This window comes from Pseudomassariella vexata (genome assembly GCF_002105095.1).
Source record: "Pseudomassariella vexata strain CBS 129021 chromosome Unknown BCR38scaffold_7, whole genome shotgun sequence".
Taxonomy (NCBI): domain Eukaryota; kingdom Fungi; phylum Ascomycota; class Sordariomycetes; order Amphisphaeriales; family Pseudomassariaceae; genus Pseudomassariella; species Pseudomassariella vexata.
In genome coordinates, this window is record NW_024467962.1 from 1,250,377 (window position 1) to 1,273,762 (window position 23,386).

The following is a 23,386-nucleotide window of genomic DNA, read 5'->3' on the forward strand; positions in this document are numbered from 1 at the left end:
GTTTGGGATTTTCTTGTCGTGGTCTTCCCTTGGACCGCCAACCCTTGTATGGAGCAACATGGGGCCAGACGGGGCAAGCACAGGACCAAGAAAGGCAGAGGAATCCGTGAGGTGCAGGTGCAAATTACTTATCAGGGGCTAATAAACCTATGGCCAAGCCATGAGTAGTAGTGTATTGTATAGACCGTAGTCAGGGAGTTGCGGCGCGAAAAATACCGAATGCAAGCATTATTGGAACACACTTGATATCAACTGTGATGGTTGGGCCTAGCGATGTTGCTCTCTGGACGGTGGTGATCCATGAGATATACCCATATATTTTAGCCTGACAAGGATTTTTGAACCTTCAAAGTTGTTTAAACTCGAGTATCTTCTGAAGAAGGGTCTGCAAGCACGACGTAGTTCCAAAATGGCCATAGGAGAACGCTAGGAGCAAGCATGAAGGGGAAATTCAGCAGCAATACTAATGTAGCTTCGTTAGGGTTCATTACTTGGGTCACATTCACTTCGCAGCTTTCGTATCATAAACTTTATTCTGGTTCATTTCACACTCAACTACCGTTGAGAAAAAATATCATTGCTGATGACACAACTACTGCACTGCACGACAGTGCTTTTGGTAGATCCTTTATTGATCTGATCCTAGACTCGATGATCCCAATCCATGCCATAGACAGAGTGCAAATTCCGCGAACACCGATCCGTAGTTGCAATGACGTCGCATTTTCTTTTTCGTCGCCACAACCATAAACAGCTTCAGTAGTAGACCTTCTACTTGTGGAGCTTGCGCTGGTAGAACGCCAACTCCTCACCCTCGAGGATGTAACCGTCGCAGCGACCGCTCTGGCCAGGACGGCTGGCAATGACAGCGAACACGCGACCAGCCTCGAACTGCTTCTCGAGCGCGGGCTCGACCTTGCCCTGGGCGGCGAAGCGGGCAGATTGCTTGGACTCAACCGACTTGCTCTTCTTCACGGGCTCCTCGTCCTTGGCCTGCTTCTGCTGGCGGCGACGGCCGATGGGCTGGCCGTAGTGAGCCTCGTACCATTGACGGAAGGGGGCGGCATCGATCTGGACGACGGCGGACTTGGTAAGGGTGTTGGTTCGGACCAGCTCGTTGTTGGAAGGGTGGTAGGCGACAACGATGACACGGGTCTTGCGGGTACAGCCCTCGGAGGCCCAGGCGAAGTTACCGCTGTCGAGACGCAAGGCACGGTACTTGTGGTTGCCACCACGGGTGCGGACGGTGTGGACGCGCTTGGGGCCGATCCTCGTGTTGGCCTCCTGGCGGCCGGCCTCGAAAGCGCGCTTCTTCCCTGGTGTGGAGGTCAGAACGTATGATCAAAACAGATGCATACGGGCTTTCGAATGATCAAGATGGGCTTGATCATAGTGCCTGTGTCTATATATTTTTCATGGGAACGACGTACGGTAGTAGGCACGCTTGGCACCGGTCGCGGAGCGCTTGTGACGGGAGTCGCGAGAAATACCCATGATTGCGGATTCTGGTTGACACAGTGATTAGCTGAGGTCTAGCTGAAGTAGAAGCTGGCGCATTTGTGGCAGATGGGTGTTTGATGGCGGGGAGCGGATTGGGGTGATGCTTTGAAGGATTGGCTTCCACAGAGGGTCAAATCAAAAAGACTTCTCCTCCTTATTCTGTACTAACCTGACGATGATCGCTCTCACCAGTGCAATCAAGAAAGGGTGGTTGTGGTTGAAGGCTCGAGAAGTGCTACCGTCAAAGTGGGATTAGGGAAAGAAAATACAGGCTCGCGGCTGGGGTTGGCTCGAGGTTTCTCGCAAAATTGAAATTTCTGGTGGGCTCGCTTCAATCTCGGACTTGTAAGGTACGTACCGCTAGGGTTGTTCCTGCCTCAGGCACAGAGAGTGGTGATGGGTTGGAGGGCCAGAGTTCGAATATGGTCTGTGCACAACAATTTAACTGTTTCTATAGAGTAGTACCTTATCCAGTATCGCCCTTTCAGCGTTCCTTTCATTGCTCGAGAGGTGCCTGCCCATTTTACTCCTAATCTGGGAACAAGGTCATTGTAGTTACAAGTCAAAGCCATTCACCGTTATCAAGAACCGAACACTTATTACATTCCAATAGTTATCGTGGCAGTTGTCAAAATGGGGATCATCAATATGTGTAGGTAAAACAGTGATTCAGGGACCAGACGGGAAGTAACCGAGGTCGACTTGGCAGTATCACTACTAGAAACTACTTACAGAAGAGTAAAGGTCAGTTGGACCGACTTCCTCCAGGACTACCAATTTATAAATGCTCGAAGAGTATAGCCCTAGAATAACCTTTGCAGTCTGGTAATACCGGTACGTTCGGTACTATAGCTGGTACGAGTTTCTAGTGGGTCACAGCGCCTGTTAAACCTACCTCCTTACAATCATATACTAAATCATGCCGCATTTTTAGAACAATGCAGGAGGGAAGTAAAGATTCTGGAATATCAACTGTACTAATGTTATTAGTCTGTAAGAAGATCATGAAGCTAACCGAAAAAAGCCTGAAAAAAGTAGGTCGCTAAGTTCTAGCCGACTGAGTAGTTGTCCCTTGTTATTTTTGTCTACATGCCTTTACCTACGGCAACCATCAATTGTGCCTATGAAAGTGTCATGTTACATCTGCCTCAGCAGGTCCCAACGGCCATATCCCCCCTGTGATGTATCATGATGTTCTCCATCGCATACACAGTGTGGTTAGGGTGCAAAGCAAGTTGTGAAGGTGTCAGGTTGTGGAGGGGAGAAGAGATGTGCAGTCATCAAGGCTTACTTTAGTAGTCCCAAGCGGCCTCGTTGTGGTAGGCATAGTCGGGCTCCGTCGCACTGTCGGCCTCCGCGGCATCTTCATCATCCATGTTGCCACCCTCGAAGCCATAGTTATCCGCCAATTCATCATCATCCACAAAGGCATAGTCCGCCTCGAAGGCAGATACCTTCTTGGTCCCGCTGTTCTTCTCGGTATTACCCACCTTAGTGTCACTGTTGTCCTTAGCGCCATCATCGTTTGCGACGGACTTGGGCGTCAGCTCGTAGGCATTGTTCATGATGTCGTTCGCAAAGGTTCTAGTGATTCCATTGAGCCCATTGAGCAACATTCCCACGGCTTGCTCCTTCCGGGCCTCGTTCAGGTTTTTCTTCTTAGAAAGAGCGAGGTCGCGAGGTTGCCAGGGAAGGTTAGGACCTGTCACGGGGATCGAGGGGATCGATTGAGCAAGATGAGAGTATCCCTCAGCTATCTTGGGAGTTCTGGGATGGGGAAGTCTCGGCTTGATGCCATGCTTAGCGGCATCATCGCCGTGGGCCTTGCACTCCTTAAACGTGGGCCACTCGGCCTGAGGATTATCGGCGGCGTTCGGGTGCCAGATGCGATCTTCCAGCGCGAGCACGGTGGAGCGCCCGTCAGCTTGGGCAACATCCAGAAGTCTCTGGGAGAATGGGGCGTCAGCATGGGAACCCGTGATGTTCGCTCGTTCTCTTGCTTCCTTGTCCTTGTTCCATGTCTTGATCTGTTGTTTACGATAGCGGATCTTAGCCTCCAGGTTGAGCCGCTTAAGCTCGACGTATTGAATGGCTGACTTAGGTACTGCGGGAGACCTGTTCATGCGTTGGTGGCGCATTCGGAACATGCATCTCTCGTACAGCGTGTAGTATTTCTCTCCATCGCTGACCCAGACCTTGGACTGAGAGAAGCTAGGATCATTGATGGGATAGTAGAGCTGAGATTGGGTGTGGGCATGGGTGCTGACGTTGGCCATCTCTGACTCGTCTGAACCAGTTTCTGTCGACGGGCGTGCTCTCGGGGAATCCTTTATAGAGGCTCTTACCGTGGACTGATTAGAGAGTGCCGGGGCCGTTGAGTTGGCGTTCGGCGTGGATACGACTGAGCTTCCTGGTGCGTCTCGGGTGGTACTTAGCATTGGGGAATGCGAGATTGCTGAAGCCACCGGGTTGGTGTTCATGATTAGCAACTGCGAGCTAGCTGAAACCATAGGGTTGGTGTTCATTTCTGGTAGCTGGGAGCTGGTGGGTGTCATTGGGGAGGGAAGTATCGGTGGCAGCTGCCAGCCAGAGGGAGCCATGGTGCTGAGTTTCGGCATGAAGGATGAGGTGATGTCTGACACGCGCTGCTGTCGCGAGCCTCAGAAAGCCAGCGGGGTAGTTGTCGTTATGATGAACGGTGGTGGGTCTCCGAAAGCCGGTAGAAAATTGTTCGTCATGTACTGTTGGGAATATCTGTAAGACAGCCAGGTTGGCATGAGCATGGATTGCTACAAATCCCAATTAGCCAAGTACGGATTGTAGGCTGAGGGTTGGCTTGCGCTGGCAGTTGCAAAGAGATTGGTGTAAGCAATACCCGACTGGTTGCCGTGACAATTGCCAGGAGCTTGGTTGGATGAATTGATGAAGCAGGCAGGAGAATTAGCCTGAGGTGAGTGGTTGGCAAGAGTGCTTCCTTGAGCCGGGGATGAGTGACTCTGGTCAAGGCCCTGCTTGCGACAGACATCGGTGAGGGATTGGGGGTTTTTGTCCCCATCACCAGAGCTGCCCTTCATTCGGAGATGAGCGTTGGCAGTGTCCTTGGGCATTTTGTCCCGGTCGGCGATGATCATGGAGGTATTGTTCTTACCACCTCGACATCAGTGTCGGCGAAGTCATAGTTGTTACCCAGGTGTCTTGGGATTTTTTTAGCGTGAATCAACCATTTGTGAGCTATCTTTAAGGAGTTTAGAATAATTTAGAATCTGGCTATTAGTCGTCTATGAGAATCTTCCTATCACCTTGGTTCTGTCACCTCTTTTTGGGCGGTGACGAGTTCCTTTATCATCCAAAGTGCTTTCAACGCCTGAGAATCGTGGGCCATAATGTTTGACAGTTTGATTCAAGTTCCTAGAGTTAGTCGTACGGCCATGAGATACTTCAGGGTTGAACTTATTAGTTGTCGACTTGTCCAAGTCGAACTCATTCCCATACGTGAATCGGGTTCACGGAGGATCAAATGGTTTCCTTGTCAATAGAGCTAGGTTTAATGCTTACAATGTGACTCGATTTTGAATGCTATTTATCATCTAAGCTGGTTTGAATACCATGGCATGGGGTGGTCGTAAGTCTGTAGCGGTTAACACGTATTGCCGGATGAAATTGAGTACCTACTTGTCCTTGGAAGTGGTTCAAGGCCTGACTATTGTAAGGCACAGGATTCCACGCTGACTGTAGCAATAGGGGGTGAGAAAAATGCTTAAGCTGCTTGTAAAAGTAGATATAAGGGTGAGAAAGCCGAGTATTATAATTTCAAGGACGAATGCTTACTAAAACATAGTCTTAGTGACACCAGGAATATCTCTGAATGGCGCGATCATACGTACGGAAGGTACGATCAAAATCACCGCACATGTGGGGAGCGAAGGAGTGAGCATTGCAATGGCGAGTTCCAGAAACTAAAAGGAAACATTTCGTGGTTATAAGAGCTACAGGGACAGCAAAGAACCACCGCAAATATAGTAGTATCACAGCAATCAACCATCCTAGTGACAGCAAGACAAGGTAGTCGGTCATAGCCATTAGGACACGAGGTGCCATGAAGTAACACTACTCATGTAAGAAATCCCGTAACGCCGAGAAGACTATTTGAACGTGATTTTCCAAACGGCTCCTAGGGAGACACAGGCAGAAGCTGGTAATTATTAAAGTAACTGCAGCACAGCACAAGAAGGATTCGAGATTTCATCACAAATTGGAAATGCCATGGATTAGTTCGTAGCTAAAGTATGCATGGCTCAACATGGAGGCTCCGTTGTGCGGCTATAAGAGTGCTTATGAACTTTCAAAAAGGGGCTTTGTTACAGGCCCTGTGGGAAACTATGGCCTCAGGTATAGATGGGTACAAGACAGGCAGGCATGTATTGTAGGATTCAGGGACCCCTCGGGAGCCAACTTAGGATTGGTCCCCCACGCACGTTTGTAGTACCAATACAGCCCCCGGTAATGGAATCCGACGGGCCTGTCATAATGCCTAACAAATCCAAACTCAGTGCAAGAGAACAAGAGCAGAAACTTCCAAAAATATAAATGGGAACGGAAAGGAGTTAATATTTAAAACCTGCATAGTAAAGTATTATAAAATCGTAACCAAGGTCGTGCAACCTGTCAGGTACGTTTTCCAATCTTTTTGTTAACATAACTCCAGTGCTACGACTATATGGAACCCTACTAGCTTTGTGGAAACTCCCTAGTCATATGATGGACAAAGAGTCAAGTCCCAAACATGTTTCGCATTCCTCTGAAAGTGTGCATTTACTCACAGATCATGCCAGGGACCTGGATGCATGCTTCTCCCTTTCCATGGAACGGAGCTGCTAAGTTCTGTGTTGTCAACGATGCAAATATGCTTCTCAAGCACCTGCAGCCGCATTAACTCACTAGTTCTTTGTATCCCGAGCTAGCTTCAAAGGACGGCTGGCATCATCGTCTTACGAGATCACTCTAGAGATTAGAAGAACGATATAATAAGGTGTGAATGGAGTATAATACCACGGGAGGGATAGGGGGGCTATGTGAAGTGGTCTTCTGATGCCGTTGTACTCTTTCTTCAACTACTTGTCGAGCAAGCACATAACCTGCTGGTGATCCGGTTTCTCGACTGCCTTTGGGGCATTGCTTGAAGTCAAAAGCTGGCAAGGCGGGTGGTTCACATAGATGTTCCCAGGAAGGCTCCTTTGCTCTCAATGATGCACACCGGCTGAGAAAATACCCATGCCAAAGTCTTGATGTCCCATAGATAGCATGCGTCGCAGAGCTTCATTCCAAGGAGGCCAGTGTTGAAACACCCGATGGATTAAAACGCTTTGATTGATTGTCTCGTGAGAACTAGTGGCTGTCAGAATTCACCTGAACCTGAGCTGGTGTTTGTATTCATTTGACACCATGCCATGCAGGCAGATACAATTACTAGTCTAAGTCCAGGTGTCTAGTGCTGTACATGCTGGTACATTCAAGGAGTGAGATAGCTACACTCCTTTTCCGTCCGTAATAGAACAATATTGCCCCAGCCCAACTGCCTCAGTATAAGCTGAGACTTGTGGCAATACTACATCCACCAACACACCAGCGCCATACATTTGATCCCTAGTAAGTCGTCGTTCTGGCTGTGCAATTCGTATGGCTTAATTAGAACGATGACTTATAAAATGTCCCGCTCTCATACCCGGCAGGCCTCTGCTCTTCTGGATCCTGTTGGGCAACACCCCCATGTTGCAGGGGACTTCTCCACACCACCCTAACCATAGCTATTAAGCGCAAAAGCACAAACTCATCCATCGTCCAAAGAGTCAAGAAATATGTATTGACCCCAAAATCTGGCTATGGACCGAACTATACATTACTGCTCTCTCCCTACCCGCCACGCATCTCAGGCTCGTGGCTCCTCCCTATCACCCGGCCAGCTCAAGCTGAGCCGCAAGCCGACGAAAGCCCTAATAAGTAATGGCATCGCAAGAAGAAAAACAGAAACAGGATCTCCTCGCCGCCTATGCAAATAAGGTATCTCTGAAGTTGAAACAATAACGGATCGCTTTGCAGCATTGCGTGTCAAGGTGTTCGTTTCCTTCTCCCTATTCTTCGTCCTCACTTCAGTTCCACGGGTCATGATTGGTTGGCGAGGTAGTTTGCGGCCTAAAGGGTTTATCCGTCAGCAAATTCAGTTCAAAAAGCATCGACCCGAGTAATTCAATACATGTGGCCGAGACTCACCCGTTCAAGATTATAATCATACTTCTCCAGGGCGTTTAAGGCATCCGTGCGTGAGTAGCCCATGCCGGTCAAGTTCTTTAAGATAGGATCGTCGTGTGTCCCCTCCTCGGTCAAAGCCCGTCCAAGACTGCTGGGTCGTCCCGAGCTCTGACTTTTTCCTCCAGGACTTTTGGCCTCTTCCCCGGTCTTCGCAGCATCACCAGCCGGTTCGTCCAAACTTGCAAATATGGCATCCCAATCGTGACCTTCCGGGGCTTTGGGCCCCTGCCCAGGTACAGGTGACGTGCTGTTAGCAGGGGCAGGCGCACCAGCTGAAGTGGATGAGACGTTGCCGAAGTCGAAGCTACTGTCAACACCGAATACGTTCGAAACATTGGTTGACTCGCTCTTTGGCTGGCTCGGCGGCGGGCTGTCGAACACGGCGTTAAATTCATCGAGGTTAGACCGGGAGACGTTGGCAAATTCATCGTCTGCCGAACCTTCTTTGGCATCCTCAAGATCCTCGAATTCGTCGTCAAGATCATCAAATGCACCCTTAGAAGCAACTGGTGCAGTGTTTGTCACAGTTCCTGGCGTAGGAGCAAAGTCTGCAGCCGGAGCGAATGGGTCCCCCGTTTTAGGTGGCGCAGCGGTTGTAGGAGAGGTCGGCGGTGGGGAGAAAGATCGTGGTTCACTTGATAAAAAGTTAGTACTACTGTCATGCGCTGTAAAATGATCGCACGGGATCAAAGATCGTACTTCGAAACGACGGGCGCGGTCTCAGCGCCCTCAGCAGCTGGGACATCCGGAACCGCCGTGGCTTTGGTGCTTGCGACTGGCGATGATGGTGCCTTGGGGGTTTCCTTGCCCTCAGCCTTGTTGACTTGTGGGGAAGCCGGAGCAAAGTCATCGTCAAATCCGTTTCCCTCGCTAGCAGAATCGGACTCGTCATCTCGCTCTAGCTCCGAAATGGGAGGAAACTCAGAGTGGAAGGATGAGAAGGCATTGTGAGTGTCCTTGGGTTTCTCCTGTGGCGGGTTCGACGAGCCTGCGAAGCTAGCAAATGCCGAGTCGAAATCATCCTTGGCCTTGGCGGGATCTCTCTTCATGCTCTCGAAAGGGTCGCTGTCCCTATTTCCGCCGAATGCTGGCGTCTCCCTAGGAGCATCATCCGGGAAAGCACCAGGTATGGCACCATTGCTAGCAGCAGCTGGCTGTTCCTCAGTAGGACTAGTAACAGGGCTCTTGGCAGCCTCAGCATTAGAGGCGGCACTTTGACCGGTAATCGTAGGTTCAAGAGGGCCCACTGTGCTAGTGGGAGCAGGGATGCTGCCTTCACCAACCCGACTAAGAGGAGGAGAGGCCTGGCGAGAGGAAGTCAGTGACTCGGTGGTCTCGCCAAAGGGCAGGAAGCTCGAGGTGATCTGCCGAGACAACGGCGGGGGTGGAGGCTCAGAAGCTAGAGTGGTTTGTTGACTGACAGTAGGAGTAGAAGCGGCCGGAGTCGCAAAAGAGCTCACGCTCGCCGTCGAAGTACCCGTGTTCTGCTGTTTGAATGATGTAACTGGCGGTGGCGGCGTATTGGAGGCACTTCCAGTATAGCCGCCAAAGATATCATCAAACGACTTTTCGCCATAGGGTGCTTTCACCGCGGGAGGTGAAGCGAAAGTGCCCATAATATCAGTGCTCCCGGTCCGTCTGAAGAAAGGGTTGTTACCACTAGCATTCGATGGTGCAGGGCTGGCCACTTGAGCAGGCGGTGCAACTGGCGAGCTAGTGTTGATCTGACGCGCAAATTCCTCGTTGCTCTTGGCGAGATCTTCTGCCTCTGTCTTCAGCTTATCGCGCTCCCCCTCTGTTGTTGAAAGCTGCTTCTTGTTGATGGCTACCATGCCCTTCTGTTGGCGCGCCTCTGACTTGAGCTTCTCTATTTGCGGTTTCAACTGTGCAATCTCGGTGTTGACTGCACTAATACGTTGCTTGAGGCTGGCGTTCTCCTGTTGATCGGCGTGGAGAGCAGTCGCGATCTGTTGGTGCTGGTTTTGAAGGTCTCGATAAGTGCCGTCAATTGCGGCCATCTCATTCAGAAGCTTCCTCGTCTCACCGCGGGACTTCTGCAGCTGATCCTTCAGCTCACTGACGTCTTTGGCTTCCTTCTCATACAGACCACGCAACTGAGTCAAACGGTCCTCAAAATTCTTCTTTTGCTGGCTTGCTTGATTGATCTCTTTCTGCGTCGTTGTCCGCTGACCCTGCACTTGTTGCATTTTGTCAGACAGCGAACCAATCTGATTGGACAGGTTGGCAAGTTCCGCCGTCTCGTTCGTCAGCTTCTTGCTAATCTCGGGATCATTGTCGCCCAGCAGGTCATCCATAGCAGAAGGCATGGGCGAAGGTCCGAGGCCGGGACGCGAAGCTACGGCCGAGCTTCCGGAACCTCCGGTATCGTGGGTCGCCAGAGTTCGGCCAAAAGAGGACGAAGGCACAAATGGTTTGAAGGCATTGCCCGTTGGCGACGCCTGAACTGGCGAGGCTGGCGCCATAGGAGAGGCACTGGCGAAAGGATCCCTAGTGGCGGTGCCGGTCTGAGAAGGGCTTGGCGCATCCAAACCAAAGAGGTCATCGAGAGCAGACTTGGGAGCTGGTGGCGGCTGAACAGGAGCGGGTGCGGGTGCATCAAAGGGAGATGTGCCAATATTAGGCGGACGCACTTGGTTGCGCATTGAAGGAGGAATGAGGCTTAGGGGCAATGTAGTAGGCAACGGGGTAGGCCCGTCCCGCTTAGTCCTTTGTTGACGGATCAGAAACATGGCGACAGCGAAGGTATCTCTGGTCAAACGTCCTTCGGAATTGATATCGGCAAGGTCCCAGATAGTAGCAAGTGCATCCTCGGATAAGTTGGACTGACTGAGGAAGGGCACCGCCTCTTCTCCAGTGATGAATCCCTTGTTCGTCTTATCCAAGTCGGCGTAGAACTGATCGAACCTTGCTTTGTCGGCGGGGGTAATGAGCCAGTCCGACCCGGTGGTCTGCGGTACAAGACCTGTACCCTGAGGATGCAACGCCGATCGAGCTAAGGGACTGGCCTGGCGCATATGAGCAGAGCCACTCAACTGGCGCGGAATAGCAGACATAGTCGGTCCGGTAGCCGTTGGGCTCTGTCTCGGTGCCGAGCCCCGTCTGGTCGCAGCTTCGTACAGGGCAGCGGGCAAGATGCTCGGCAGGCCCCGGAGCGCACCCGTCTTCATCGAGGTGAGCAAATGCATGGCGATGACGAACTCGGCCATGACCAGGGCACCCCTTTGCTCCGTATCTGCCAACTGCCAGATTCTACCGAGAATCTCCGTCGGCAGTCCTGACTTCTCAAAGATGGACTTGGCCTGGTCACCTGGGAGCATGCTGCCCCCTTGCAAATTTTGTCTCTCAAACAAACTTGCATATTGTGATACTTTTTCTGGAGTCAGAGGTGGGATGCGAATAGGTACGCCACCGGTTCCTTGTGCTTGCAGCGGCGCAGCAGCTTGTGGTGCACTCGGGCCCGCCGGGGTGGGCGTGAAGCCGTCGAAACGGGGGATCGGCCCTTGTTGTAGGGCAAGCTCGGGCGTAGGTTCACGGCCAGCTTGCGCATGGCCGATGAGACGGAGAACGATGCCGAAGCCAGCAGGCGTCAGGAATCCGCGGTTTTCCTTGTCTGCGATTTGCCAGATCTGATGTGGTTGAGCAAACAGGCGTCAGCACAATCCATGCATTGTGCCAACTCTATTTCTGCATGTAAACATACCTCTCCCAATATTCTAGAGTCCAACCTCGTCTTCTCAAAGAACTTGACCGCGATCTCGCCTGTGACAACGCCGACGCTATCCGTATCGGCCTCGCGGAAGAGCTGCCCGTATATGCGTTTCTCTTCGGCGTCGAGGTTGAGGTTGGGCCCAGCTGCGACGCGTCAGGTTAGTAACAATGTCCGCTGAAAAGCTTCACTAGGAGCTCTGGGATGGACTGCACTTACAGGCACCAACGCTCGATTCGGCTGCCATTCTCGCGCAAGCCGAGCTCAGTAACGATCCTTTTAAGGCAGAGCTCGGCGACCTTCCCTCGGAGCGGGAACGGATCGGACGGTGAACTGGCGATGGGTTCGGATTTTTTGGGTCGTAGGATTGTTGCTGCCTGATAAGAAACAAACAGCAGCTGCGGATGTCGTTGATGTCCAATACCGTCTTTCGAGGAGGCTGGAGACGGAGGTGGAGTTTGGCTGTAAGCTGGGGTACGCAGTGCAAATCAGCAATCAATAATATTGTCTGGTCGCTTGTCACAAAGGTAACATCCCAGCACGTCTTTAATTGGGCCAACCGGGCCTCGGCTTGTTCCGCACCAACTGGTTCAAGCTTAGATATTACGCCTGCCGGGGACCACTACGAGAGACCAATTCATCTCAATTCAGATTATTTTGCTTTGACGACTTGACTGCTGGGATGCTCTGTGGCATTCCCATTGAAAGCGGCCTATGCTTGCGAACAAGGATTACCCATCATATCCGTACTTGTCACGAGCTCTTGTCATTGAGACTTAATTAGAGCTCTACAGTCGAGTTGCACCCCTTGTCCACTGCAGGCTGCATGCTGCGAGCTGCAAGCTCATGCCCCAGAAACACAGAGCTTGGCTCAGTTGCAGACTGCGTGATGGTTGACGCCCATGAGTTTCGTGTCAATTGGACCATCAGATCTGCAGGTTATCCCACGGCATACCGCAATCGTACGCGTAGCCAGCCAGTCCTGTTGGGCTGCCAGGGCATGTTCACATCATCACGTCAAATGCCAACCATCCATCTGTCTAACCCTTTCATGTTGCACAATGTTCCAAACTGGCAGAAAATGAAACTCGAATACACGTTGACGAGTCGAACTATTAAAAGTGATAGGACGGATTTACAAGTGTATACTACTCCGCATCGCCTGGCTGTTTTCTTGCTTGTGATCAAATTAAGGGTAGACAGCCTGTTTTCGTGCCCCATTCTCACAAAAGAAAACAAAGTTTCTCTATACCCGCGCATAATGGCCAACTCTGTTCCCTGCCGCAAACGAACAGGGTATCATAGCAACAGGCTAGGTGTCCACGTGGGAAACTGAGTGACAAAACCGCTACCAAGCCTCTTCCTCAGGGGCTCGACGCCTAGTACTCGGCCTCGACGTCACCCTCGACCTCCAGAGAGTCTGTTGCAACCTCCTCATAGTCGCGCTCGAGTGCCGCCAAATCCTCACGGGCCTCGGAGAATTCACCCTCCTCCATACCCTCACCAACGTACCAGTGGACGAAGGCACGCTTCGAGTACATAAGATCGAATTTGGAAGAGAGAGCGGACCAAGCCTCGGCAATGGCCGTCGTGTTGGAGAGCATGCACCTATCAAGAATTAGCTGAAAAAGTCCTTGTGCGGACGAGTAGGATGACATACACAGCGCGGTTAACCTTGGCCAAGTCTCCGTTAGGCACAAGCTGGGGCGGCTGGAAGCAGATACCAAGCTTGAAGCCTGTCGGGCACCAATCGACGAACTGGATGGTGCGCTTGGTCTTGAGAGTGGCGACGGCAGCATGAGCGTCCTTGGGGACAACGTCACCACGGTACAGCAAGCAGGTTGCCATGTACTTTCCGTGACGGGGGTCACACTTGACCATCTGGTTGTAGGGCTCGAAGCAGGACATGGTCATTTCCTGGACCGAGTTGGCCTCGTGCGCAGCCTTGGCGGCGGAAACGACCGGGGCGTAGGCGACCAGAGGGAAGTGAATACGGGGGTAGGGAACCAGGTTGGTCTGGAACTCGTTCAGATCGACGTTGAGCGAGCCATCGAATCGCAGAGAGGCAGTGATGGACGACACAACTAGATCGCATTACTACTTGGACATATTCAAATCAGGGGGGGGTTCAGGGCTGCTGAAATTTCATACCTTGAGCAATCAGACGGTTCAAGTTCTCGTAGTTGGGACGCTCGAGGCCAAGGTTTCGTCGGCAAATATCGTAGATAGCCTCGTTGTCCACCATGAAGGAGCAGTCGGAGTGCTCTAGGGTGGTGTGAGTGGTGAGGATAGAGTTGTATGGCTCGACGACGGAGGTGGCAGTCTGAGGGGCGGGGTAGACGCAGAATTCAAGCTTGCTCTTCTTGCCATAGTCGACCGACAGACGCTCCATCAATAGAGCACCGAAACCAGATCCAGTGCCGCCACCGAACGAGTGGAAAACCAAGAAGCCCTGGAGACCGGCGCAAGCATCGGCAACACGGCGGACCTTGTCCAAGACCTGGTCGATCAGCTCCTTGCCCACAGTGTAATGACCACGGGCGTAGTTGTTGGAAGCGTCCTCCTTGCCAGTGATCATCTGCTCGGGGTGGAAAAGACTGCGGTAGGCGCCAGTGCGGACCTCGTCGACGACATTGGGCTCGAGATCACAGTAGATGGTGCGAGGAACATACTTGCCCTGACCTGTACACCACAGATCGTCAGCTCGATTCACGGGAATGGGTGCAAACTCAATGCGGCCTTACCGGTTTCAGAGAAGAACGTGCTGAAGCCATAGTCGGGGTCAGCGGCTTTGCGCTCTTCAGTCAGAAATCCATCGGGCTACGAGTGGCGCGTTAGTGATGAATCGACCTGGACATAGTGAGAAACACAAACCTGAATTCCGTGCTCAAGGCAGTAGAGCTGTAGAAAATAATATGTCAGTCAAATCCAAATTCTATGCCGCCACCGCGGGTCCGATTTCGATTCCGACAGTAAATTGGCCGATATGAACAACGCATGATTTTCGAGCTTACCTCCCAGCAGGAGTTGGCGATTTGGCAACCGGCCTGGCCGACTAGAGAGACAGAAGAGGTCAGTAAGAAAAGATCCAACCCGAGTTTCGACATGGACAAACAATGCAGTTTGAGCCGTCGTGGAAGCACGGATGATGCGGTGAAGCAAAACGCGCGCCGTGGGGAGATGCAACTTTGTGTGCCGGGAAGACGTACCGTTGATGCTGATGATCTCGCGCATTGTCACGAATGGATGTGATGCAAAAGCTGAAGAGGTACGGATGTGGAGAGAGGAAAGTTGGTGAAGCAGCCAGGACAGACACAGCCCTCTGCAAATGTTGGATTTGTCACGATCTTGGGAAAAGGGAAGCGTTGGGTGTTGTTGAAAGGTTAGTGGGGGCAATCAAATATCCCCTGTTGTCGACGCGCCTAAAACAGGTAAGCGTGCTTGTCTAATGTGGTGGCTGCCTTCCGACTCAATGTTTTGTGAAATTGTCGAAGAAACGAACGGTGCAGGGGCCACTTGGCTAGCTTGCAGGGATCGAGTCCAAGACGGAAGTAGCCGGCCACGACCTCGGGACCTCCTTCTTTAGAGCTACAGGGAACCAAGTTCGCAACACAATTGTCCCTCGTCCAGAGCTCTAAGAGATACCGGAAATCACCAACAAAAGCACGACGACAGAATTTCGGATATCTCGGGAATTTATATTATGAAGCTGCACGCTAAACTATTCAGCGTCGCCAGTCTTGCGACATGGCTGATCAACACTGTGACCGTGCTGGCCAATACTGAGAAGGCCATTTTCCTTGGGGCCCAGACAATAAACATGCCTACAACCCATCCAAACTTGGACGACTTGCACATTGACACCCTTACACCTGAAAACTGGACGATCCGAACTCATCTTGAGGCTCAGTTCCCCACCGAGTCTGCCCAATATGGCAAGGCCACATGGCTGGTGCTTGATAGGCTCACCGCCGGCCAGCGATACGAAGTGAGGGTCTGCTGGGCTGCCACCGTAAGTCTGAATCATGGCTTCTTATTTATGACGGTCTAGGGAAGAACCAAACTAAAACTTTCCAGCAACCGACTGAGTTCAGATTGAAGACGTATGAATTACCTGCTGTCTTCGAAACGCCAGAGCTGATCACCAGTTTGTCCGAGTACTCCTGGTCTCGCCAGGCATATGGCCAAGCAGATGAAACAGGCAGTTCTGCTACCTTCAAAGCTACGTCAGGCGCATTGCACAAGGAAAAAATGGCTTCAGTCCTCCTTCTGCAAATCCTTGCAGCTGCCGATTATTACACGACGAATACGACATTGATGAGCAAGGTACCCCCAGTGTTCGTGGATATCATATTAGATCCGTTCATTTTGAATATATTTCCGCGATCCCTTCTGCCAACCGTCGGGTATATCATTGTGGTCGCCGTTTTGTCATACTTCCTAGCCCGGCAGATTTCAATTTGGATACGTCACACAGCACAAGAGCGCGACCAAGCTAAGAAGCGACAATGAATGACCATCAAGAAAGATGTCTACGATGTCCACAATGTCCGAAAATGCATCAGTTCAGCTGAGAACGACTACGTTGCCCTCTAGAATCCAACCCAGTATGCCAGCGTTGGCATGATTCGTAACTCATAAAAGCGTACAACGACCGACAATCGCGTTATGTGGCAATGTCATGCAGTTTCATTCTGCAACTTCAGTCAGGACAATGCGCTGGTATAACTTTCCTCCGGGGGCAAGGCAACCGTGGAAGACTGGTTGCTGCCGAATCAGAGACGATAAGAATGCACCATCAAATAAAGAGTGCTCTGGTATCTATTATGTGCTCATGATGAGCCATCTCATCAAATTTCCGCCTCAACTTTACCAATTCTGTTGGTATCCGCCCTGTTGGCCGTGATGCGGATGCGTGCCCGACGGTACCGGTGGTGCATTTCCTCCAGCATACGAGGGTTGTCCTGGATAAGCGTGTTGCCCGGTTGAGGAAGGGTAGGCACCGGGAGGTGGTGGGTAATGCTGATTGACGGACCCGTACGGAGGTTGGTGTTGTTGGCCCGGTGCAGGAGAGCCATACGAGTGTTGTTGTGCTACATTTGTGAGCCATGTTCCTGATAAGTTTAACGGCAGTGGTGGGCCACTAAGGGTACTTACGATACGGTTGGCCTTGGGACGCCGGGCTATGCCCGTAACCTTGGCCAGGGGGACTGTTGTAGGAAGCGTTGTGTTGACCGGGAGCACCGTATGATGGGGCGCCATGCTGTCCGCCGTGTTGGCCAGGCGGCGGGGGAAAGGAGGGCGTTCCATGTTGTTGAGTTGGTTGGCTGCTGTACGAAGCGTTGCCATGTTGACTATTAGTTTGCGGTGAACTGTACGAAGGGGTCGATGCGTTCGGCGGTTGGTACGATGTCGGAGGTGCTTGGCCGCTATACCCTCCCGATTGGCCGGCATTGGAATAACCGTAATTCTGGTTCTTCGATCTGTCAGAATGAACATACGCGCAAACATGAGTGTGGCAGGCCTACAGCAGAATGTCCTTGACTCCCACCAAACATATTCGCAACCCCGCCCATCATAGAGCCAGCAAAGCCACCGGAGTGTTGGGAGTGTTGAGATTGTCCACCATGGTAGTTCTGGGGTTGTTGTTGCTTGTTTCCACTTGAGAAAATCTGCGACGCCAGTGCGCCGACAAGTTTTCCGGCTGGGTTACTGCTTCCCTGGCTATTGGTATTGCCATGCGAACTGCCCTGATTGCTGTTCCCATGACCAGAGAGGCCTCCCATCAGTTGTCCAGCAATGCCGCCAAGAGGACTCGAACCGTGGGATTGCTTTCCATGGCCGCTAGAGAACTGGTTTAGGAGTATGTTCGTCGCAAAGCTCTGTGAAAGAAACCAGACTTAGCAACAGGCTCGAAAACAAGGAAGTATATAGTCATCGACTTACGCCAATACCCCTCTCCCCTGAAGGCCCGTCAACACCTCTGCTACCGTCAGTCGGCAGCAGAGGTTCCATGCGCCCATCAGCGTGCTTAACAGTCTGTGTGCCATCCGGGTGCGTGATGAGTTCTTGCTGGCCAGGTACTCCATACGGATGCTCAGGTCCGGCAGGAGTGCCGCCAGGTGCAGCCTGCGTAGGCGTGTCCCATTGAGAAACGCCGGTGGAGAGCTGGACATAGTAGTACTTTTTGCTCGTGCCGTCCCATTGCGCGATCCAGCCGGGAGGCAATTGCGGTGGTTCGAACGTGGGGCCTTCGGTGCCCGGAGAGGCGGGGCCAGCCATTGCGACCGAGAGGCTCTGTTGATATGAGATGCGAGTAGGAATGGACGGCGAGGACAGGGGAGGGGAGAAGAAAGAAAGAAAGGAGAAGATGTTTGTCAAGTCATGGGGGGTCTAATAAAGATTCACCAGGTGCTGGGAAGTGGCTTGTTGCTAATGATAGGACGGCCGCCGGGTCAAAGAAAGAAACCCTGAGCCTGTGAGGGACCACATTCAAGTGCCCGCCAAATCTGCACAGCCTGCAACATCCTGCTGAAATCGCCATCATAGTGGCCCGTGCCCCTATCTAACAAGCCACACGGTGGCGTTTATCTACCGCAACTGAGTCCAATGACCAATTTGAATGGCCTCAAGTTCCATTTGTTTGCTCTCAAATTTTGAATCTTGTCATCATTCCCTTGGGTAATCACAGTTTCAATTTGATAGACGTTTGCAATACTTGGAAAGTAAAGAAAAACCGAGGCTTAAGCCCATGATGGTCTTGCATGATCCACGACCATCAGCTCACTCTGAATTCTATGCTGAAAGCGGCCAGGATGAGACTTTTTGGTTGCGTGACGATTCAAAGTTCCACCTATGTGTACGTCAGCAGATCACTAGCTGTCAAAGCCCAACCGATTATAATCGGATCGATAATCACACTCTTTCTCTCTCAATCCCATCTCACAATGTGCACTAAGAAGACCTTCGAGTTTGTGCTGATCAAGCTCACGGATTTACAAATTGTCCTAAAACTCGGATGGCGCTCAAACTTTTGGCAGTATCGGTTGAAAACAGTTGGGATTTCAGTTGCGCAATTATCGCAACTAGGCCGATTGGCTGCCAAGGAATTGTAAGTCTGCACCACAGGCGCCCATTTTGTTTAAGTACTTGTTGAAAACACCCTTGTTTTAGAAGTAAGTGTCCATTATGCTACGTGTTTCATCCAACAGAGATGATCTCATGACGTGTAGCCCGCCACCTCTTTAAGATACAATGTGGGAGCACCTATTTGTATCACTTGCAGCTGCTAAAGACTGCTAGACTTAGTCGGTCACGTTTAGAAGAAAAACAAGTAACACAACAACGTCGCGTTGACCTTGAGTCCTGGAAATCAGACGATTCCTACCAGCATGGCAAAGAACCACTCCCTAATGAACAACCACTAGCCTCATCGTCGCAGATGTGCTTGAATCACAACAACTGATAAGCACCAAATCTTGAGAATAATAAACCACCACTGCTCAGACCATCTGAATGTCTTATCGTATTCGATTACTTTTTATTCCCCCGCCTCCTGAAAACACCAACAAAACCAGGGACCTGCGAGCATCAACAACCCATCCTTCTCGACTCCAGGAAGTGGGATTCCTCCCGAAGAGTGCACCATCATATGCTATGACACGTTGTAAACTTCATGCGCCTTTTCCATATAGTACGGGTACGACGATTTCAATAGCATCGGGTCAAACCTGCAGGAGGCCCTAGAAGCACTCCATAGTGTGACGGTAGATTCTTAGTCCAGCTTCTCTCAGATATCAGGCAAGCCTGCGTGCAGTTTGGTCGAAGTTGCTGGATTGAGCAGCGAACGCGAATCAGCTATACCAAGGCCTTCGTAGCTGCGATCAACGGCGCGCTCGAACTCAATAACGAGTTTGCGAAACGAGAGCGGCATCTCGTATCTTCTTCGGAGCGGGATATGGCAACTTGCGGCTCTGCCGTCGGTTCGGGGTCCAAAGAGGCCGAAACTCCGTTGCAGAATTGACCCAAGCAGCGCTACTCCATATTCGTAGGGATCGGTTTTGATAGCGCTCCCACCTAATAGGCTTCTGAATCGCCTACGAGCATGCTGCAGTTGGGTTATATACCGAGAAGTGCTTCCATCTCTTTCTAAAATATTTCCAGCATGCAGGTTTCCCTATATACTTGATAGATGTGGGGGGGAGGGAAGGGCACGAATAACCTTAACTCGGCAGTTCCGCCAGGTGGAACAATCAGATCATACTAGTGGTTATATCTGTTTGTCATACTAAGTAACATCTACAGGCTCACAGTAGATGGCTCGTTTCTTCGTGTGTCCTTGACTAGGTAAATTGAGGAGTAGGAGCGCTAGAGAGCACAGTTGTTTCCATGATGTGCACAGTTTCTTTCATAGGGCAGCCGTGGCTGTTTTGATACGTAGTATAGCTTATTCTCTCAGAGTGTCTATGACTGGATATACGTAAAAATGCAATACGTGGGCAAGGTCTAAGGAATATTATGCAACAATACGTACTGAGCGCTTGACTCTATCCAGAAATGTAGCCCCCCAAAATTGAACTTTGCCCAGACACCCTGAGGCATAAATCACAGACTCGTTGCTCAAACCTAGGAGGTCAAACTCTTATAGTTGAAGGATTTCAATGTCTGTTTATCAGACTTCTAAGACTCATCTAAACGGACCTATTGGGTTTTCTAGCAATCGTCCAGATTCATTGCCACAAACGGAACCACAAGACTTAGATGGCCAGGTACTGCGAGGATAAAGAGGGTGGCTGATGAAATATGCCTAAGTTGATCTCATGAGGTGGTTTGAGTCTTTATTATTTCTAGACTGGCAGTGTCCTTCTCTTGGAAATATCAAAAGTGAAGCAGGAGCTATGAGTGACAGTCGGCAAAGATGGAAGTACTGGGACACGAGATAGGAGTGAAATGATATACTATGAGGTGTGGCTGAAGTGTGTGGCGCTATTAGTTTTGACGTCAGGCAGTTCTAGTATACCATTTCGATAGAGATTTCCACAGCTTCGCATCTACATTGCTTCTCTCAGATCTGGGCTCTGTTAAGTCAATCTTTTGCCGCCAGTCTCAGGAGCAGCCGGCCGGCTTTGCGCCAGCTAGACCTCCGGAAATCACAGCAGTTACCCACAGCAACGGAGACTCGCCAGTTTCGAACCAGTAGACCAGCCACGTCTTCGTTTCGGCTCTGAGGGGCCCAAACTTCAGGCTCAGACAAGGCAGGGCGACATCGATTTTCGCAGCTGGTTAGGCGGGCAGCGGGTCATCCTATTCTCCTACGCGGCCAACTTTACGCTCGTGTGCACCACGAAGCCGGGCGCATTCTGCAAGCTCAAGAATGTATTTGACCGGGGCGTCAAGATGATTGGTCTGAGCGCCAATAACCTCTCATCGCACGACTAGTGGATCGCCGACATTAACGACTTCGCCAGCACCGATTTGCAGATTCCCATCATCGCCTGGCTCTACGACATGATCGACCAGCAGGACCTAGACAACATTGACGAGAAGGGCATCGCCTTTCCTATTCGGAGAGGTTAGAGAGTTCGGGCCTAACTTGCGAATTGTTCAGGACACTAAATAGGAAGTGTTGTGTTGCAATGAAACTGATGCGAGCGCATATGGAGTGTGAATTGTTGTATTAGGAAGGCTTGGTTGACTAGCTAAGTCGCTGGCCGAGGGCCCTTTTGGGCTGGCTATCTTATTTCATCTATAGCTACAGGGTAACCCTCCTTGGGGTCACGTAGAAAAGAAGTCTGTCTATGAGGTGGACCTATACTTGACTTCCCGTTTGTAAATTAACCAAGATGGCAAACCAGACATCTATACCTTGCCGAACTAGTCGGACTCCCTATTGTCTGCATGACTTAGCCCAGGAGTTATCCTCGGCTTGGATCATTCCGTATGTTGAAGTGAGTATTTACAAAACTATTAGATCTGGGACGGCAGTGGTGGAGATATAACTCGATCTACAGGGTGCTTAGAATGTAACACTGTATTTTATAAACGAGTAAGTATCTATCATGGTTACTCTACTGAGATAATCCTGAATTAACTGAGTTCTCAGAATACTTGTATAAGTTCTTCACGAAGTTTTCAGTTAGTTACTACTGGAATAAAAGAGGCTTTTGAAATAACTCTTGGATTGTGGGCAAATGGTCTTGTATTGAAAGCGTTATGATCTCTGGAGAGTCCTGAACGAAGTGAACGGCGGCCTTAAGGGCCTTATATAGACAGGAATGACTGATGCCTGTCCCACAGGCAGGACTTGTGTGGTTCGATGGGTGGTTGTCATATTGGCCTATAACGTGCGGTGCGTGGCCATATGTTCTTCCAAGACTGGCAGTCTTGATGTAGTAGCCTCGAAGGTCCAACAAGAACTTCAACCAGAGCTTTAACGGCAGCAGGGCCCTCAAGACTCTGAGGCTGGGGTTGAACTTTGACGTAAGTAGAGTCTCCTGCTCTAGAAGTCTCAGATTCCCTAGAAGTAATATTTACTACTAAGTGTCAGAGAACAGAATGCCATAGGCACCAGTGGGTGTCAGGACACTGAACGCAGGACACCGGCGGGCCGCCGGAGGGGTGTTTCGGACAAAAGACTCCCGAATCATGATTACAATCTATGTGAAGCTTTGGGATGACGAGAGTCAAGATCCTTGGCATCGCCGACCCTGCTGTTATGCCGGGTCCAAGCGGCGGCCTAGCTATCTATATAAGGACCATCTCGAAGTAGGATAGGGAAGGAGTTGTCAGAGCCACAAGTGTCATCCGAGGCGGGCCGGCTTCCACCAGGTAGGAAGCCGTTTGTGGCGGCTAGAGAGCCGCTTGTGGCGAATGAGAGCCGTTGAAGCCGTTTGCAGCGGATAGGGAATCGCTTGGTTGCAGATAAGGAGCCGCTGTCCAAGATATTGGCCGAAGTCGGAGGAACACAGACATACGGAAGCAAACATCCAGAATCCAAGAGAGAACCTCGGCTGGCTATAAGTAAGGAGTCGAGACGGAGGAAGATAGAGAGGGCAGAGATCAATGCATCACCGTGGGCACCCCTACCTGAGACCGCCAGTGACCACCCGGTGCTACGTAGGAGGGACGCCCGTTACTCCCCATCACTCTGTACTATTGCCTTCGGCCTAGCCGTACCCTGACACTAAGCTACTTCATAGCTACAGTCAATGCTAGAATTTGAAGAGGATAACGGGGATGGAAACCCGTTGTCAATTATACTCATTATATTCGGATTTGATCGAGAATAACAAGTCTGCGATGACGTACAAACCCTATAGCACTTACAAACTGGCGCCACTTCCAACCTCACATACAGGGTTTTAGCGAATTGAGGTACGGGCATGTATTGTTCTGTACAGTGTACACATTTATAAGGGAGGTACTAGCAGTTTGGTGCAGATTACTAGTATTCGGAAGTACCATAAACAAGGACATATAGCTGGAAAATGACAGATAGACGTCCTGACTCACTGCCAATGCAGTGGCTTATACTGCCGTTTTTAGGCTTGACGAGGAGTGAGTTGTATTTGAAACAGTGCTTACCAATAACACAGGTAACTTCAAACTGAGAAAGATAAGGAAACCTAGAATTTAAGATTAGAACGATACAAGAGTAAGGAGCTACTCCTACAAAGTAATATCCTTATAGCTCCTTAGAAAGGAATTTAAGTGTTAGGGTTGTATTTTATAGATTGATAGCCGGTCAGTCTTCATAAGCCGTAGGTTTGTATATTAAACGAGAATTAAAGAAAAGTCATAGGTTAGCTAGAGGTGCTCCACTTCAATCGACCAGGTGTTTGCCAGCTGTGAAAA

At 50.7% G+C, this 23,386-nt stretch overlaps 7 protein-coding genes across 7 annotated transcripts; 2 read left to right on the forward strand and 5 right to left on the reverse strand.

The window, feature by feature from the left end:
* Nucleotides 1-514: 514 nt before the first annotated feature.
* BCR38DRAFT_434187 (ribosomal protein S8e/ribosomal biogenesis NSA2) lies at nt 515-1,801 on the reverse strand. The gene is made up of 3 exons (XM_040860296.1): nt 1,670-1,801; nt 1,431-1,505; nt 515-1,316 (listed from the first exon to the last, which is right to left on the reverse strand). The coding sequence occupies exons 2-3, from the start codon at nt 1,492-1,494 to the stop codon at nt 772-774; spliced, it is 609 nt and encodes a 202-aa protein (XP_040715572.1). The 5' UTR covers nt 1,495-1,505; nt 1,670-1,801; the 3' UTR covers nt 515-771.
* Nucleotides 1,802-2,621: 820 nt separating this feature from the next.
* On the reverse strand, nt 2,622-4,100 carry BCR38DRAFT_514943 (uncharacterized protein; the record flags this gene model as incomplete). Its single annotated transcript, XM_040865077.1, has 1 exon — nt 2,622-4,100. The coding sequence occupies one exon, from the start codon at nt 4,098-4,100 to the stop codon at nt 2,793-2,795; it is 1,308 nt and encodes a 435-aa protein (XP_040715573.1). The 3' UTR covers nt 2,622-2,792.
* A 3,559-nt stretch (nt 4,101-7,659) lies between these two features.
* BCR38DRAFT_485298 (UBA/TS-N domain-containing protein) lies at nt 7,660-11,780 on the reverse strand (the record flags this gene model as incomplete). Its single annotated transcript, XM_040863859.1, has 5 exons — nt 7,660-7,689; nt 7,768-8,440; nt 8,506-11,453; nt 11,528-11,679; nt 11,753-11,780. The coding sequence occupies 5 exons, from the start codon at nt 11,778-11,780 to the stop codon at nt 7,660-7,662; spliced, it is 3,831 nt and encodes a 1,276-aa protein (XP_040715574.1).
* A 378-nt stretch (nt 11,781-12,158) lies between these two features.
* On the forward strand, nt 12,159-13,006 carry BCR38DRAFT_208664 (uncharacterized protein). The gene has a single exon (XM_040854144.1). It carries the CDS (start codon nt 12,360-12,362, stop codon nt 12,867-12,869), a length of 510 nt encoding a protein of 169 aa, XP_040715575.1. The 5' UTR covers nt 12,159-12,359; the 3' UTR covers nt 12,870-13,006.
* Nucleotides 12,606-15,164, reverse strand: BCR38DRAFT_434194 (tubulin alpha-1 subunit). Its single transcript, XM_040860297.1, has 7 exons — nt 14,743-15,164; nt 14,548-14,588; nt 14,408-14,434; nt 14,278-14,353; nt 13,685-14,215; nt 13,194-13,617; nt 12,606-13,141 (listed from the first exon to the last, which is right to left on the reverse strand). The coding sequence occupies exons 1-7, from the start codon at nt 14,765-14,767 to the stop codon at nt 12,913-12,915; spliced, it is 1,353 nt and encodes a 450-aa protein (XP_040715576.1). The 5' UTR covers nt 14,768-15,164; the 3' UTR covers nt 12,606-12,912.
* A 72-nt stretch (nt 15,165-15,236) lies between these two features.
* On the forward strand, nt 15,237-16,045 carry BCR38DRAFT_343491 (uncharacterized protein; the record flags this gene model as incomplete). The annotated part of the gene is made up of 2 exons (XM_040856036.1): nt 15,237-15,545; nt 15,611-16,045. 2 exons carry the CDS (start codon nt 15,237-15,239, stop codon nt 16,043-16,045), a joined length of 744 nt encoding a protein of 247 aa, XP_040715577.1.
* A 357-nt stretch (nt 16,046-16,402) lies between these two features.
* Nucleotides 16,403-17,815, reverse strand: BCR38DRAFT_457934 (uncharacterized protein; the record flags this gene model as incomplete). The annotated part of the gene is made up of 4 exons (XM_040862096.1): nt 16,403-16,626; nt 16,691-17,009; nt 17,062-17,415; nt 17,480-17,815. The coding sequence occupies 4 exons, from the start codon at nt 17,813-17,815 to the stop codon at nt 16,403-16,405; spliced, it is 1,233 nt and encodes a 410-aa protein (XP_040715578.1).
* Nucleotides 17,816-23,386: the final 5,571 nt, after the last annotated feature.